The 17,124-nt window shown below is 39.8% G+C and overlaps 2 protein-coding genes across 7 annotated transcripts in view; one reads left to right on the forward strand and one right to left on the reverse strand.

The window, feature by feature from the left end:
• Window positions 1–5,195, reverse strand: part of gdpd5b (glycerophosphodiester phosphodiesterase domain containing 5b) — a 39,576-nt gene extending 34,381 nt beyond the window's left edge. The window contains exon 1 of one of the 2 annotated variants that reach the window (XR_006843467.1): window positions 4,807–5,193. The gene's annotated coding sequence lies outside the window, so the exon portion shown is untranslated. Of the gene's footprint in view, window positions 1–4,806 lie in introns of both variants that reach the window. The other variant, XM_046390346.1, reaches the window with a different exon arrangement.
• Window positions 4,408–15,647, forward strand: serpinh1b (serpin peptidase inhibitor, clade H (heat shock protein 47), member 1b). 5 transcript variants are annotated; one of them, XM_046390397.1, is made up of 8 exons: window positions 4,451–4,469; window positions 12,198–12,229; window positions 13,019–13,168; window positions 13,348–13,540; window positions 13,731–14,001; window positions 14,130–14,228; window positions 14,342–14,574; window positions 14,688–15,647. In XM_046390397.1, exons 1-8 carry the CDS (start codon window positions 4,458–4,460, stop codon window positions 14,988–14,990), a joined length of 1,293 nt encoding a protein of 430 aa, XP_046246353.1. In that variant the 5' UTR covers window positions 4,451–4,457; the 3' UTR covers window positions 14,991–15,647. The 5 variants fall into 5 exon arrangements, with proteins under 5 accessions (XP_046246357.1, XP_046246353.1, XP_046246354.1 ...); XM_046390398.1 differs by lacking the exon at window positions 4,451–4,469 and adding an exon at window positions 11,078–11,525; XM_046390401.1 differs by lacking the exon at window positions 12,198–12,229 and having other exon boundaries at window positions 4,408–4,469.
• Window positions 15,648–17,124: the final 1,477 nt, after the last annotated feature.

The following is a 17,124-nucleotide window of genomic DNA, read 5'->3' on the forward strand; positions in this document are numbered from 1 at the left end:
CATCTTTAGTTTCAAGTAATTCAGTCTGAGTCAATGTTTCCCAAACTCACTTTCAGTGACTCAGTGTTGCCTGCTGAGGCTTTATGAAATAAATAAAAAAAAAGAATGACAGGTAGGGTTATGCCTGGACCTCTCCTGTCTGTCTGTCTATTAGCGTTGAGCGAAAGTATTCTTGGACAGGTTCCTAAACATAGGTGATAATGTAGTGCTGATACTGTGGCCTGGAAACAGCTGACAAAGGCATTCATGGCATACAAAGATGTGATGGGAAGCACTGTTGTGGCCAAATGGACAACTCCATTGGCTTATTTCACACTGTTGGCTCCTCAGTCTGTCTGTTCTTCATGCCGAAGAGGAAAAAGAAAGTGTGTGGATTAGTATGTTTTATCAAGGTGCCATCTGTATGTCTGCATGAGGGCTCTTCACCACCATCTGCGTGTTGACACCACACTGAGGTCTGTCCTCTAATGTGACTGCTGTCTGAAGCCGGGAGGCAGGGACAGACGAGCAGGTGCTGCCATGGTAAACCTGCCTTTCTGAGAGGGAAACTGATCTTTCTTCTTACTCCTGTACTAATATAGAACTTCTAACTTAAAGATGATTAAAAAACCAACACAACTATTTCCTCAGTTGGAAAGAATGCAAGTATAGTATAAGTCTGAAATAACTCAGATCAAAAATTACCTGAAAAACTACCTTACTTCTCTAGTTAAGAGGATTCGATAATAACCTGAAACATTTCTTCCATAAAATGTATGACACAGAGACAACAGAGGCACTGACGACATGAGAAACTATTAAGGGCGCATTCTCATTTTACAAAACTTACATTCTCTCAGGAATAGAAGACAATGTTTGAACTCAATGAACTGCTCAAACTTCATGGAACATTGGAATGAAAGAAAAGCAAGCAGACTTGTTATGTAGTCAATGGTGTTTTTGCCTTTTTTCAAAGGGGAACCTTGGCTTTGACAGAATAACAGTGCACCTCCCAGTTTGTCTGAGCGCTGGACTTTGAAGAGAGCTCAGGTTGCAATCGAGCAAAGACAGCGAACCAAACCCTCCCGTGTTACTGAGGGTTAAATTAATATCAGCTAGTCATAGCAATTTTACTTAGGGCAGACTTTACTAAGGCAGAAAAACTGAAGTTTTCTAAATTTTCCTCAGAGTTTTAACATGGACTGCCGCAACAATTTGTCAGAAACAACAATCCATCAGGTAGGTTCTAACACATTTCATGTTCTGCTGAACATCAAACTTTCAGAGCAACTGCTATGCATTGCAAATATCAAGTATGTGTTTGACAAAGAGAAGACTCACTCAGGAATAGCAGGTCGTTAACATTCTTGAAGAGGGGTCTAAATAGTGCTCTCCTAAATGAGCCTTCTGACTGTCTGACTTTTGTTAAGTGTGCAATATCACATGCAGATAAAGAGCTGACTTAGTACTTCCAGAAAAACAAATGCCCCATGCCAATCATCCAACTTGAACCTACTGCTCCTATGGAGTAAGCTTTATCTCCAGAACATGGTCAAGCTAGGCTCAATCGTGTGATTGCACGTTGCTGGATCCAGAATCTCCTACCCCACCCTCCTGAGGCCTGGTACTGCTGCTGGATCCTGAGCCCTCTATGGCCCTGCCCGGATCCTCCTGCTCCTGCTCTGCACTGTTCTCTCTATCCTCCCTGTCTCTCCTCTGTCTCTCTCCATCTCCCCCTCTCCTTTCTCTCTCCATCTCCCTGTCTCTCCTCTCCCCTCTCTCCCTCACAGCAGAAGGTCGTCTACACTGAGTCTGGTTCTGCTCAAGGTTTCTGCCTGTTAAAAGGAAGTTTTTCCTCGCCACTGTCGCCAAATGCTTACTCAGTGTGACGTTTTGCCCCGGGACCTGTTTCTCTCTGATTCTCTTCTTTTTTTTTGAATGTGTTGTTTACACACCCATAAAGTGTCTTGAGACAACTCTGTTATGAATTGAAAGCGAAAAGCGAAAGATGAAAGCGACATATTTTGTCATTGGAGGGAACTCACTCCAATGAAATTCGTGCTCTGCATTTAACCCACCCAAGTGACGTGCACACACACACACAGCAAACCCGGGGCAGTGGGCGACCGCGTGCAGCGCCCGGGGAGCAGTGGGGGTTACCTTGCTCAAGGGTACCTCAGCCATGGACACCGGTACGGGGAATCGAACCAGCGATCCACCGGTTACGGGTCCGACACCCTAACCGCTGATCCACGACTGCCCCAATTGGCACTTTAAATAAAATTGAATTGAATAGGACTGATAGTATGCCAATATCTGGTTTGAAAACCTAGTATTTGTTATTCATCTGCATTTCCATGATGTCCTCAACACTCATATGCCTCATCAATTCACAACACAGAATCAGACCAGCTCAAACTGCAAAGTCTCACACATTGCCACTCCTCACCACCAATTTGGCCTCAGTTGTTGCTAGCATGTGGTCCATTAATGCTCTATTAACCTCGATCAAACCTAGTGAGAAATGTATTAGCAGGGAGGAAAATTGGTTACAGTAAACATAGAAGTAAAATACACTGGAAATTACAGCCATCTTCTAAGGCTGTCTAAGCGAGGCTGTCATTTTCTGCAATCTTTAAATCCAATTTACTTACCCATTACTTTGCATTAAATGTTTACTATGGCTTGGAACCACGTGGAAGTTAGATTTTTTTTTCTTCATGTGGGTGCTATAAATTAATAGAAAATGCTCTCAGAAGCGTGCCAACTCTTTGCAGAGGTTCATTATCCTTACTGGGAATAGGCACAGGAGATGAGTGCATGTGTGTGTTGGTGAGTGAGTCACAGAGACAGAGAGAGAAAGAAGGGTGGATCTGATCTCACTGCTTCAAGGCAGCCAATCAGAACAGGTCATTTTTTCCCCAAGTTGGACTCACTGGATAATTCTAAACAGGTTCAACAGATCTTAAAGATGTATTTCTTTTGGTTTGTGAAGCTAGCAAATATCCTACAACTACAGCACTTATTGTAGAACGAGTGTTGGGTACGTTTATCTTCTTAAAAGCATCCATCTAAGGATACAGTAAATAAAGAATACAGTGCAGTTACATAAGCAGGGCAAAGCCACACGGCCAAAACACAGAATCAATACTAGACTCAAATGGACAATAGGGTCTGCTACTGCGTTCACAGTGCAACTCTACATGTCTAATCGGCATCACAATCACCTTCCAATTATCTGCAGTTTGCACGGAACTTGAAAGCTAGATAAATAAATGGTTTAAAAGAAATGTATGTGCAGCACTGTGTGTGTAAGAAGAAATGGTATCCAGTAAGTGGATTAGTACTGTGAACACAGCACACTGCATTCCTCCCTGTTCTGACCTATTACATATTCCTCTATTCTCCATTTATTCTCTCCCATTTCCAGTTAAGGGTAATCTTTAAGGCACTTCATACAACCTTTTCAGGATGGCTGTACATATCTTGAACACAACACCCATATCCCAGTATAATCCAAGCAAATTTAAAGAGCTGTAGAAATGTATATGTTATGCCACTATGTTTCCAGCTAAGCTCAAAATGTATCATTTACTCTCACAGCTGAAATGAGCAAATAGAATGTCAAGATTCATGTTTATTGTCTTAGGTGACAAACAATATGAGTTTCAATATCAGGACCTGAAAACATTTTCATAATAGCGGGTTCTCTCTGGACAGGAGCCCCGCTCACTATGCAGAAGCTTATACAGTATTATACAAGCCAAGAAGAAGTCAGAAAACACAGTATTCAGCAAACTCAACTCCAAGGCCCTTAAATCCATCTACAGCTGTTGAAAAAAAAAAAAAAAAAACCCTCATTTTAAAAGTATTCACTCCTCCTGAGTCATCAGTCCATTGAAACTCTGACCAAACAGGTTCTAATCCCTTTAAGAGCAATTATTTACTTGCCTTGAGGATATTAATAATACCAAAACATATAGGTGTTAGCTGTTTTTACTGGAAGTGTAGTAGAGACAGATGGGAAAGTGTTAACACAATCAAGACGGATCTCACAGCTAGAGACAATGTACCAAATGGACCCTCTCCAACAGACCAAGGTGATTCAACTCTCCCTGATGAAGTGCTGCATAATATATGTGATAAGTAATCCCATGATATTCACTAGACACTAAATCATCTAAACGACAATCCTCGTCTGGAAAAGAAAAAAAATAAATGGTGTCATGAATTATGCAAGTTAGTGACAGGAGTGCAATTTCTACTGTACGTGCGAACAGAGGAAACCACAATTTGAACTTTACTAGAATAATGGCGCTTTACATGCATGCATTCTTTTGAGATGTACATAAAATGGGGACGAGGAACTCAGGTGTGTCGATCAATAATTAGTTTCAGCCAAAGGAAAATCCCAGCTTTCTTAGGACACAACATCATGGGCGTGTCCCATGTCTTTGGGAGAAACCACAAGAGAGCAGATGACCAGTGGGGTAAGTACTGATCTTAAAGCCCGTGATAGGTAAAAACACATGGCTACAGCTAATACACCGATTAGGCCTTTGGCTGAGGATGAGGATCTAATTGGAAATAAGTATTACGGGCATAACTTGTTTTACTAGCTTGTTTCGACTGTAGGCATGTTACAGCAATGTTAGCGAGTGTTACCATGGTGAAAACTGTCATTGGCGAGGACTGCCAACACTTTTTTGACCATAGGGTAATAAGTAATGTAACTGAAGCAATATTAAAAATCAGATGCTGCTCTAAAAGTTACCCACAGGTAAATGTGGTAAACACCTCAAACAAACCATGCCGTTACACACTCACCTGTTTGATGGCTGCGACCTCTTCAGTGGTGGAGTTGAGGCTTTTCTTTTTCTTTTTCCCCGGTAAAATGCCCTCCCGAAAGTCAAACGGGGGCCACCCGTGTCAAAGGTAACGTGTGAGAGGTGGGAGGTCGATAAATGCTGACAGAGCCGAACTTTTACACCGAAAACATGGAGGAAAAAAATGCTGGGTGCGAACGGGACAGTGCTAGCTAAAAGACGTCCCGTCTCATATGTTCAGTTACTCCGTCCTCTGTGTTTTTTTTTTTTTTTTTGGTCCCCTCTGTAGGTAAAACGTGCCTCCTCGTCTCTTTGTGAACAACGGTACGTTCACCGGGACAGCGTAATTCAATGTGGTGAATAGTGGGAGGAGTGTGTGCGTCGGGCTTTTTATCCCCGGCCCTCCCGTACGGTGAGAGAGCGTCACAGAGCCGACTTTACTCCCGGTCTGCGCGTTCATGCTCACATCGAAAATCACTACGGCTTTCGCAGTGCCGTTAGTACACCTTAAAATCGCTCATGTCGTTTTAATCTACCATAATAAGCAACATTTATATGAATTGAAGGGTATTTATGGGGATTCACTACCATAATTTATTGTCAGTACTAATATCCCTAGAGAGAAATCGAAGCCAAATGGTTCTAACCTACTAATATCGGATTTCCATCGGCGACAGTTCGTGTGCAACCAGAAAATCCGATGTCTCTGAACGCAACAACTTGCAAACGTAATTTAAACCAAAAGGGCATTTTTTTCAGTCTCTTTTTATCTTAGCAGAGAAGATATAATAAGATATAATGAAAAAATGCTGTTTTGATTATTAGCACATGATAAAGAGTAAAGGTCATAAACAGACATGTGAACATGGAAGGTGTATGAGAGTTTGCTTGTCATGGCAGGTTTATTTCTCTCAAACCAGTCTTGTTTTTATCACTTCTGTTTTCTCAACTTTTTGTTCTCTCTCTTATTTTATATTCTCTGAAATGAAGGAGGACTTTTTTTAGTCAGATTACCCATTTCCATTACATATTTTAATATCCTAATTTTTTATGATTGCTGTGCTCTAACACTTTACAGTATCGTTGGAAATCTTTGCATCTGATAGAGTTAATTACTGTTCAAACAAGTCTTATTCATCCACCAAGCAAATGAACAAAGTAAATAATCAAACCACCAATGAGGTCACTAGCCAGTTCATGCTCATGTGTTTTTTTCAGGTTCAGACTTTGTCACTGTCTGTCATATTGACACATGTTTGATGACTCATTGACTCATTAAACAATACGGATCCATTGCTTTTTTTTTTTTTTGTCACAAGAACATCTGCAATCATAATCAGAGACAGCATGTAACGTCAGACAGTGCATTGCCATCGACTGACTGACACACTGTGAACCATTTAGGACTCACTCGATATGTCCTGTTAACTCTATAGAAGTGTCACCGATTGTGATTTTCTGGATCAATACCAGCATTACTGATTTTAATCACAGTTTAATATATTGGAAACTTAAAGAAACACATAGACTACAGACTGCATAGATACAAAAAATCTTTAAGTGGGAAATCCATACATTCCTGTGCTTAAAAAAAGATGGTTAGAAGATAACAATGCCAAAGACCATTGTTTAAAAAGGTTAATAACTCTGTAGAGTACTTCTACTGTTTTTCCACTTAATTGTACACATTAAAGTGCAGGTATATTTAGGATAAGGTGATGTGTTTAACTCTTTATTTGAGACACTCCTATTATTTTTCCATTGGTTATTATTTTACATACATAGACCAATTTGAGTATTTGCTTTATTGGAGAACACAAAAAAACTCCACGAGACAATGGCAGGTGGTCAGCAAGTTTATAGCATATACAGATATTTAAAACTTTTTTTTTTTTAGATCAGCTGCATTTGCCTTGTTTGTTAAAGCTATAAACATTCCTTCCTGTCAAGTGGAGGAGGATTTGTGGTTAAAAAGAGTAACAGTTCAGGTTTATCACCAAGGAAACAGTGGTATCAAATATATTCGCGTTTTGTGGATGCATCTGTTGCATCTAATTGCGTTCAGATCGAACAGCACTTGAACTATCTGTCATTTTGATGGTGAGATTATATTCCCATCATTCTCACATTCAGGCAGCTACTCATACACACACATTCATGTCTTGACATTGTCTCTCCATGAGCATCTACAGGTGGTGAGACAAAGGAAATGCTCCCCTCAGGATCATTTCCTGTGGCATATCCCTGTTTGATGTGGCTGTCCTGGGCTTCCCTGCTCCTCTCTCCACAGGCTGCATTAGATAGCAGCTCCAGCTACTGTGCTTTGTTAGAAACTCCACCCATTTTAAAATGTCAACCATCATCCACAGGCGGGAAGGGTATGATGGCTTTGCAGGGGTTTCCTCTGCATGTGGTCTTCTATCATGCAGCAGGATCGGGTGAAGAGTTTGCCACTGATGCTGTCTAAAGGGGTGCAGAGCATGCCTGGTGGAAGGAAAGAGGGGAACGATAATGAGAATACCTACACTGCCAAAATTGTCTAAGTGACTTTAAGGTCTGCTGGAATTCCACAACATGATTTGATATGTTCAGTGGCTTCAATGTGACAGGGGGGTTTGAAACAGCAATGATTTAATATGTTCTTTTACAGATCTCTGTAGGGAGATGAAACTTGGTATTTTGATATGAAACAGTTTGTCAAATATTTATGACAATTATCCCACAGGCAGAAGTCAGAGACAAATGCTCACGAGAGGAGCCATTTACTCAGCTTGTGAATGTTTGTTTGAGTGTTTTGGTTTTAATTTGTTTTAATTTTTTCACACTGAAAATATGAAAACTGCAAAGTTTCAGTATCCTTTAAAGAGAAAGTAGAAGTCACAGTGTCTAGAGCTCCTCTTACGCAGTTTGGGTTATCTCTTCAAAATGCCTAACATTTACTTGTCACGCTCATTTCTGTTGTTTTAGCTTCACAAGAATGATATGTGCATATCTTTGAAGATCTTGCCTGAAAAAACCTTGTCTAGTTTACTTTATTTAGTTGCTTTGCACTCCATCTAGTGGCTGTTAGTCCACAATGCATTGCAGTAGCAGATAGAATGATTACAGCGTCTGGCAAACCATTAAAAATGTTTTCCAAGGATTATTTTTAATTTTGTAGACTCAGGGTCTATTCAAGATTTAATACTTCAAAAACTCTAAGGGTTGTTGAATGTCTTTGCACAAAATACCTCTTTTTTTCCTCATGCACCTTGTGCAAGATTCTAACCAAATGAAGTTAAATTTAAAACTGTCTCTTGACTAACAGAAAGAATATAAACTTCATTATAACCTTAATTAGCCGTTTAATTGATATGAAGAAAAGTTTGATGGGCTTTTATACCTTTGCCACCAGGGGGCATGTTCAGTCAGTGTTACAACTATTAAAAAGATCCATTTCATGGTTGTTAAAAGTCGAAGAATCTAAATCTATTATTTAAGAACTTAATCATGAACTTTTTAATTAGATGATTCAAACACTAGTATGATGCTAAACCATAAACATAACAACATAAATCTAATTAAAATGAGTCATGGAAGTAATGGAACTGTTCATGTTAGGGATATTAGTGTTTATTAAAAAAAAAAAAAAGAAAGAAAAAACACTCCTTGTAAATCTCAATGGTCAGCATCATGTCATCATGATGTTTCATCATGCTCTGTTTCAGAGAGTAAAAGCGGTCTTACCTCTGCAGCCAGTAGACATAAAACTCATTGCAAACATTCATACAAACAGTTAAAACACAGCATAATGGGCATCTAGTTTACTGTCACCTAATTACAGCTCAGTAATTCTGGGTTGGATTGACAATACACATAGATAGATCACATACTGTAGCCTATAATCACCAAAAGTTCAGAAAGTTGCATCATATAGGGAAGCTGAAACACTTCTCAGGTCTTACGTCATGGTCTTCTTGGCAGCTGTGCTCGACTTCCTACAGTGGAGTCTTTGTATCCAACAGTTCCTCCTCTGTGTACTAGTGGTCATAGTAGTTTGTGACAGCATGGCATGATTACAACCAGCACAAACAGACATGCTTCGTATATAAGATAAACTCTATAAAATCTCTTCTATTTTAGCGGACTGATAATGAAAACATTTTAAAGAGAATATTTCAAACAGTCTCTTATACATCTGGAGGAGAGTTTATATCCCTGGAATTGGTAAATAATAGTGCAGCCCATCTGGAAAGTAGTTTAGACAGGAAGGGTTAACACTGATGTGTCTTGGAAGAGAAGAGATGGGGATGGTGTTGGGTGAATGGGCTGCAATAGCAGGGGAACACTGGAGGAGAGGTGTTTAGAAAGCCTCTTAACAGTTGTTACAGCAGGCTGCCAAGACCTTGTTTGTCTTTTAGCTTAAAAACTAACACAGATGGTAAGATTGTTTGTTCACAGTCCCCACATAGGTCAGTCCTCTGCAGTAGCAACTTTAACTTTAACAACTGCACCAGCAGCTGCTTGAATTTATTCTGGCTGCTTAACATTCCTTATAACATGTACCATAAAACTCAATGGAGAGGAAAGATTTCAGTAATATCAACTTCTTTACATTCCTCAGTTGACAATTTAAAATAGTGACAATCCTGTTTGTAAAATGTTAGTGTACCATAGGGCTAATTTAACAGTTAAATCCAAATCTATTGACTGAAAATGAAGTGAAATTTACTGAAGGGACCCAGAAAGCAAAACCCTTGTTCATGCATCGTCTTAAAAAAATACTTAACCGAGAATGCAGCTGACCAAGGCTGGTGCTGAGGTTAGTGTAATGATGGGCTCAACATTTCGTTTGCTGCAGTTATTTAGGAGTCGCTCCACCCTCTGAGGTCTGTCACTCCTGCTCTTGCATAAGATTCTGTTGGAGAAGGAGCCTTCTTACAGCCTAAGACATTGCATCATTCATTGCAATTCATTGTGTTGTGCCTTTACATCCTTGACCATCATATCTAAAAGGGAAAAAATCTTACTTAAAATGTTTGCATGTGGCGGTTGCTCGGGAAAATGAAACTACATACACACAGTATTTCTTTAGACAGCATAAAGGAAGTACTGATCCCAGATGACCTCTCCAGCACTCTTACATCTCCTTAGACCAAGCAAAGAATTCATGCGTCATACTGTTTTTAGCAAAAACAACATTGTGTGCTGCTTTGGCAACATAATAGGAATCTTTATTGAAAAGCACATATGAAAACATAGTATCACAATCCTGAGTCTGACTTGAAATCATGAACAGTTACAAAATTAATGTCAAAACACAGTCTTTTTTTTAATTGCCTGCCCCTCTAGGAGTCCTCTGCTGTGCTCTATGTGTGTTTGCCACGTATTTATAGACAATGAAAGGCTTTTTAAGGAGATTATGCGTTCAAGGAGATTTGACTAGACTTGCTTGACCCAGAAGTTGCCCTCTCTTTGCACATGCTGAGGAATTTCACTATGAGCTGTTGCTCCAGGGTTTGTTTTTTCAGAATTACAAACACCCCCTGAGGGGAGGAAAGGGGTTACGAGCCTGCTCTCCTGTCAAACCTTTTAAATGTAGAAATTGTTAGGTAGGCTCACTGTCCCCAAAATGTGAGTCATTTGAAATGAGATGAGAGGAGTAGAGTTGGTTCCCACTCCTGGTTCCTCACTTATGTCCTTCTGTAGTGAATATGAATGTGGCAAAGGTTTGATTTCTTTAGATTAGAAAGAAAATATATATATGAAAAAGTTAATGTTATCACTAATATTGTCCAATTCTAATATCATAATGAAAACATTAACAAAAGTTTGATGTGGTTAAATAGGCTGAACCAGTATGTATTTATAACTTATTTGGTTAAAAAGTTCTTGTCTTGATCAACTGAGGAGGGCCTTGTCAGGACACTGCAGTATTTTACGACAATGGTTCTCCTTAACACCCCCATTCTTCAACCACCCTGCAATCAGCAGCTGAGTTGGAGCTACGTGGCAGTGTGGGGGTGGGGACAGTGCTGTAGATCTTTCAACTTCTGTGAAGCACACATACTGAGTGAAGCTTTAAAAGTTCTGGAAGTTTCCAACTGGTACTACACATCTATGTAAAAAAAAATTAAACTGTTGCTTTTCTTGTTACTTTGGTAACATTTGCAAACAATGTACCCTTTCACAGATGTCTCGTCAACTGAGACTGCAGAATAGTGGTGTTCCAAAGAGGCTCAGATTTTACACTCAAAAGTTCAACAACTGCAAAAACAGCACTGACGTGCCACATGTTTTCTTGCACAAGAATCATTCAGTTCATATTCAAACATGGCTTATTCTTTATGTTTCTATGTGATGAAATCAGTGTTAGAAATTGAATCAGCAACCATCTTTAAGACCTGGAAGCTGAGGAGTATTTCTGCATGTCACAGCAGCCAGGACTGACCAAGAATCAGATTTTGTCTAAAATTCTATCTGCAGCCACAGCTGGGAAAGTTTCAAAGCTGAGCCCAGACCAGCGCTAAGGAGTTCAACCACCCCTCTCATTCCAGCTTGTGGTTTCAAAGGGGACGTCCTGCTCTGAACTTCCTGAGGAAGGAGAGACACCCTCATTTAAATATTCCTTTCCCACTTCTAGAAAGTTCTCTCTCGGGGTATATAGAGCAGGGGAGCTTGTGACAGCTTTGCATTTCACAGGACACAGCTCAGAGAAGAAGCCCATCGAATCCCTGCCAGGTAAGGATTAGAAAATAGCTGCTTTTGTTTTCAGCAAGGAATGCAGAGGGTGAAAGAGCTGCTTTGTTGTTTGGTTTAAAGTTACATTGCAGCGTTTTTCCATTTTAACCAGTTTTAAATCTCCACCATTTCTCTGTCTGTTTAATCTGCATACAGAATAATTTAGTTTAAAAGAATAAATTAGAGCTTAAATTTTTTTAAACTTATCCCAGCATGAGGGTACTATGCTTTTTGCCTCTTGCATGTCACTGCTTTGCAGTCTTACATAAAAGCTCTGAGAGCAATCAAATTCAGTGAAAGGAAATGTATGCACCAAATCTTCTTTATAAATAACTTTAATCCATTGCTTTTTCGATGATGAGAGGATCAACATCGTCGTCCAAAATTATTGCGACTGGACTGTAGCATAGCTCACTGAAAGTCGTTTTTTTGTTTTCTTTTTTTCAGTTTCACTCTCAGCCAATGAAAAAGGTTTACGTGGCTGATTGTGAATGAATGGTGACTGACTAGCAGAATAACTTAACCATAGCTTAAATATTTAAATCCAAAGGTTGAAAGCTGGAAATAAGATGGAAAAAAACAACACAGATTCTATCTCCATCAGAACTTGTATACTGTTTTACTGCCTGCTATGTGGAGATTACTACATAGCTCACACTTCTTGTCTTTCAGAATGAAAATCGCAGACATCAAAACATCTCAAGGTATCCAAACATGATGCAAATCATTTCTGCTGTATCACAAATATGCAAATGCAGAGATGCAGACAACATATGTCTGCACTCAGAATGGTGGAGAGGGATCAGAAACATGTTTCAAGATGTCGAGGTAGCTGGTTAATTACAGCCTCAATATACTTGGTCCTTTGCTTGTTCAAGTGATGGGATGACTTAGATATAGCCTGCAGGCACACGCCCTTTTACTTGGACAAAAAAAGCTCAAAGTGCTGCTGCAGAGACCATGTAAAAGTATCAAGGACCGGACTGCATGTCTACACAGTGAATCACAGTGATTTCTTTCTCTTCTGGCTCAAGAAGAAGTCAGTGAAGTCAGCAAAGTGAATGTGTGAAACAGTTTGCCTCAGTTACATGATTAGAGGCATCATATTTCAGCCTCGACTCATTGCAGAGCTTCACTCTGAATGGATGGCAGCTCCAGCTGTACGGCTAAGCCTCAGTTGCTGCTGACGTGGCAAGGAACATGTCTGTCTGAGGCTGGAGGCATTCCCTAAAATTCTTTGTGGGCTGAGCCAACCTTGCCCTTCCAATCAAAGCTTCACATCCCAATCATAGCCTGTGTCCTGGAAAGTCCTTTCTGTTAGGATGTCATTGAAACAGTTCTGAAGATTGCACGTAGTTCCACAAACCCACTCTGAGGATATATTCTAATGTGTACCTTCCATCTTAAACTCAATACATATATCTGATTTTAGGTAACCAAGCAGGATAAGTTGTGTTAACCCTAATTTTTTCGCTTTTGTTTCCTTTTCACAGGCTGCTGCAGCTGCTTTTGGAGACAGACAGGATGTGGATGACTAATGTTGTAGCTCTTTGTCTGCTGGCCCTCATGGCCTCTGCGGAGGACAAGAAGCTTAGCAGCCATGCTACCACGCTGGCTGACAACAGTGCCAATCTGGCCTTCAGGTCTGAAATTTCTGCATTACTGTAATTATAATTAAATTTATATCATGATAAGATAAGATAAAATAATCCTTTATTAGTCCCATAACTGGGAAAATACAATGTTACAGCAGCAAATAGGATGATGGTGTTTTTCTCATCAGGAATGCAAGCAAATAATCTTTGCTGTGATTTTGATGTAGCCTCTACCACAACATGGCAAAGGAGAAAGAGACAGAGAACATCCTCATCTCTCCTGTGGTGGTGGCCTCCTCTCTGGGGATGGTGGCTCTTGGCGGTAAGGCCTCCACTGCTTCCCAGGTCAAAACTGTCCTCAGTGCTGACAAACTAAAGGATGAGCATCTGCATGCAGGCCTGTCTGAACTGCTCACAGAGGTAAAAACAGCAGTATCAAATACTGTATGTAACACATTATTACGAACATATTATGTGTCCTAGAATTTAAATTTGATATCATATTTTTTTACTTGCCTTCTTCATAGCTATAACACCACAAGAGGATACAGCCTCAAACTTGAACTGTAATACTTTCTATATATATTTCTCATATGTTTCTCTTTTGCAGTTGAGCGATGCCAAGAAACGCAACACTACCTGGAAGATCAACAACCGCCTGTATGGCCCGAGCTCCGTCACCTTTGCTGATGATTTTGTGAAAAACAGCAAGAAGCACTACAACTACGACCATTCAAAAATAAACTTCAGGGACAAGAGGAGTGCAGTGAACTCCATCAACGAGTGGGCAGCCAAGTCGACAGATGGCAAGCTGCCTGAGATCACCAAGGACGTGCAGAACCCAGATGGAGCCATGATTGTCAACGCTATGTTCTTCAAACGTGAGTATAAGTAGTGTCTTCTTATTCAAAGCCCAGTTATGCTTTCATATCTGATCCTAAATGATTCACATGGAGATATCAGTGGATTGTGTGGATGTGTTACCAAGTCCTCTTTGTTTGTCCCTCAGCTCACTGGGATGAGAAATTCCATGATAAAATGGTGGACAATCGTGGTTTCCTGGTTACCCGCTCATTCACCATTGGAGTTCCCATGATGCATCGTACGGGTGAGTTTCTCATCATCTTTACTTCCAACCTTATCTTATTATGTCTTCTAAACTGATTCTATCAACAAGAATGCAAGCAAGACAAGATTATCTGATTTGTCTGCCCTTCGCAGGTCTGTATGACTTCTACGAGGACACAGAGAACCGAATCTTTGTGCTGAGCATGCCTCTAGGCCAGAAGCAGGCTTCTATGATCCTTATTATGCCCTACCACCTGGAACCTCTAGATCGCCTAGAGAAACTCCTGACCAGGAAACAGGTGGACACGTGGCTCAGTAAGATGCAGAACAGAGCTGTGGCCATTTCCCTCCCCAAGATCTCAGTGGATGTCAGCCACAACCTGCAGGTAAATGGTGGAAATTTGATGTATTGGTGGTTGTAACAATACAAGGTTACAGTGTAGACATTTAAAAACTAACCAGCAACCCTTTGACTTGAGCAATTCTCTGTCTTTTCTAGAAACACCTTGCTGAGCTCGGCCTGACCGAAGCCGTAGACAAAGCTAAGGCTGACTTGTCCAACATCTCCGGAAAGAAGGACCTTTACCTCTCTAATGTCTTCCATGCATCAACCCTTGAGCTGGACGTGGAAGGAAACCCATACGACACCAGCATCTTTGGCACAGAGAAGCTGAGAAACCCCAAACTTTTCTATGTAGATCACCCCTTCATTTTCCTGGTGAAGGACAATAAGACCAACTCCATCATGTACATTGGCAGAGTAGTAAGACCTAAAGGAGACAAGATGCGTGATGAGCTATAATGTTAATGTTGTGAATTGTGGTGGGTAGCTTTGTTATTTGTGAAATGATGGCAGGAAACATTATATATTTCTGGTATTCTGTTACCTCATGAGTACATTCTAACAGGCAGTCTGTGAACTGAGTATCTGAGCTTGCAGTTTTTAGACACTAAACCTTTCCCAGGGAACAATTCTGTCTCAGCCTGAAGCCACCTTGGATTGAACTATGTTCTCAGTTATAAATCAAGAATCGAGATTTCTGTAAACAAACAGCAGTTGGCACAGCAAACAACATGCTTATATTAAGTATGATCTCTTTTTCTTTACACCCTTTATTTGCCAGTATTGCTACAATCCATGTGTGCGTTCTTGCATTATCTTTAATGTTTAAAGAAAAGAAGATCCTGCTCAAGCTTGTTTAACAGTTCTGTCTTACTCCTTCCTTTCATGCCCTTTTTTTGTTTGTCTTTTTTTTTTAAATTTTGCCTCCAATCTGCACTGAATTCTGTTCTGCACACAGTGAGCTTGCAGAGAAAAGGTGGCAAAATTTTGATGTTTCCTTTATGTTCATTTGCCATCCATACTGTGTCAATTTTGGTGCTGTAGGTATTTTCCCACAGAGGCAGTAATTGTGTGATTTTATTATTATTGATTTTTCAATAAAAATAAAGAAAATGATCTTTATGTGTGTTCTCTTTTTGCAAAGAACGTCTGAATACCATCCAAACACAGTTAATACAGTCCTCTGGAGCGCTGAACAAAAGAATGTGAGCTTGCTAGAAACATCTCAAAACAGAAAGGATAACAATCTTTCCAGTCGGCTGGAGGTCAAACAATCCTCCCAGGTCTGGAATGTATGGATTTGACAATGAGGGCCCTTTCCTTATATTACTAATCTGCCCTAGACAACTATCCAGAGAATTTTGTGGTTCATTTCCCTCACCACCAGTTGCATAAAAGGTAAAGTCAATGGAATCTTTGTTTTCTCAAACAGAGGAAATGTGGACTCTGAAGTGCACAAACTGGAGTGCACGGTTCTCATGGTTACTTCAAATAAAACGGTATAAATGCAGGTTGACAAAAGAATCCAAGTGAGTAGTATGTGGCTGTGGAAGCATTATCAAGATCATCATCATCAAGATTTCTGTTTTAATATACTGCCAAAATCTCAATCCAAAAACATGTCAAAGAATATAGAAAACAATGAAGATCTTGACTGCTTCTCTGTTGCCAAATTATGCAGGCCCTTTGAAAGAAATAATTGCCTTATGGATTTGTAGCGCCACCCTCTGGTTGCAAACAGGAAAAGGAGTGGTTATACTAAAGAAGACCCAACCATGAAGGTGTTAGAAATCAATGATTTAATTTCTTAATGATGACATATTTACATACACCTTATACTTTGCATCGCAGTGATAATATACAAGACAAAAAAAACAAAAAAACAAAACATTACATAAATTACACAATATACATACATGTTTCTGACTGACTCTGCTGTTGTTTGGTATACCAAGCATGAATTAAGCTGCGTCTATAGATTACCATGAAAAGATGCAGGGGATTAGTTCTGTATGTTATTCCAAAATAATTATTATGATAAAAATTAGAACTGACTATGGTTCAGTTGAGAAATGACTTCATATTTGGGGTTAATGTCAAAACAATGCTTTCACAAATAGACTTCCATACTCCATATTCTTTGCCTTCTTCTAGTGTGTGCTCTCAGGCATTCCCTTTCACCTAAATATCATTATTAAAGCAAGTAAATAAAATAAATAAATCAATACCCCTAAGCAAATGTCCTAATTTGCACACTAGATGGTGCTCTTAAGTATCTGTCAGACACATCATGCATCTATAAGGGAAACATATAGAAACAGGAACAGGAACTTCTGGGACCACAAAAAGTCTTGTAATGTGCCATAGTGAAACATCAATATATTGCATCAACGGTTGCTGGGGAAATCAGCAGTTTTAGACTTTTGTGTTGAATAAAACTTTTGTATTTTGCATTAATGCACACCTGAAATTTTTGTGTGTGACCATCAAGAGTTGTGTTCTCCTATTGAGACAGAGGTTGTGATAACGGTAGGCAAAAAAGATTTTTAGAGTGCTGTAATGTGGAAAAAAAAAATGGCCAAATGAACTGAAT

The sequence above is a fragment of the Scatophagus argus genome, chromosome 5 (assembly GCF_020382885.2).
Source record: "Scatophagus argus isolate fScaArg1 chromosome 5, fScaArg1.pri, whole genome shotgun sequence".
In the NCBI taxonomy this organism is placed as follows: Eukaryota; Metazoa; Chordata; class Actinopteri; family Scatophagidae; genus Scatophagus; species Scatophagus argus.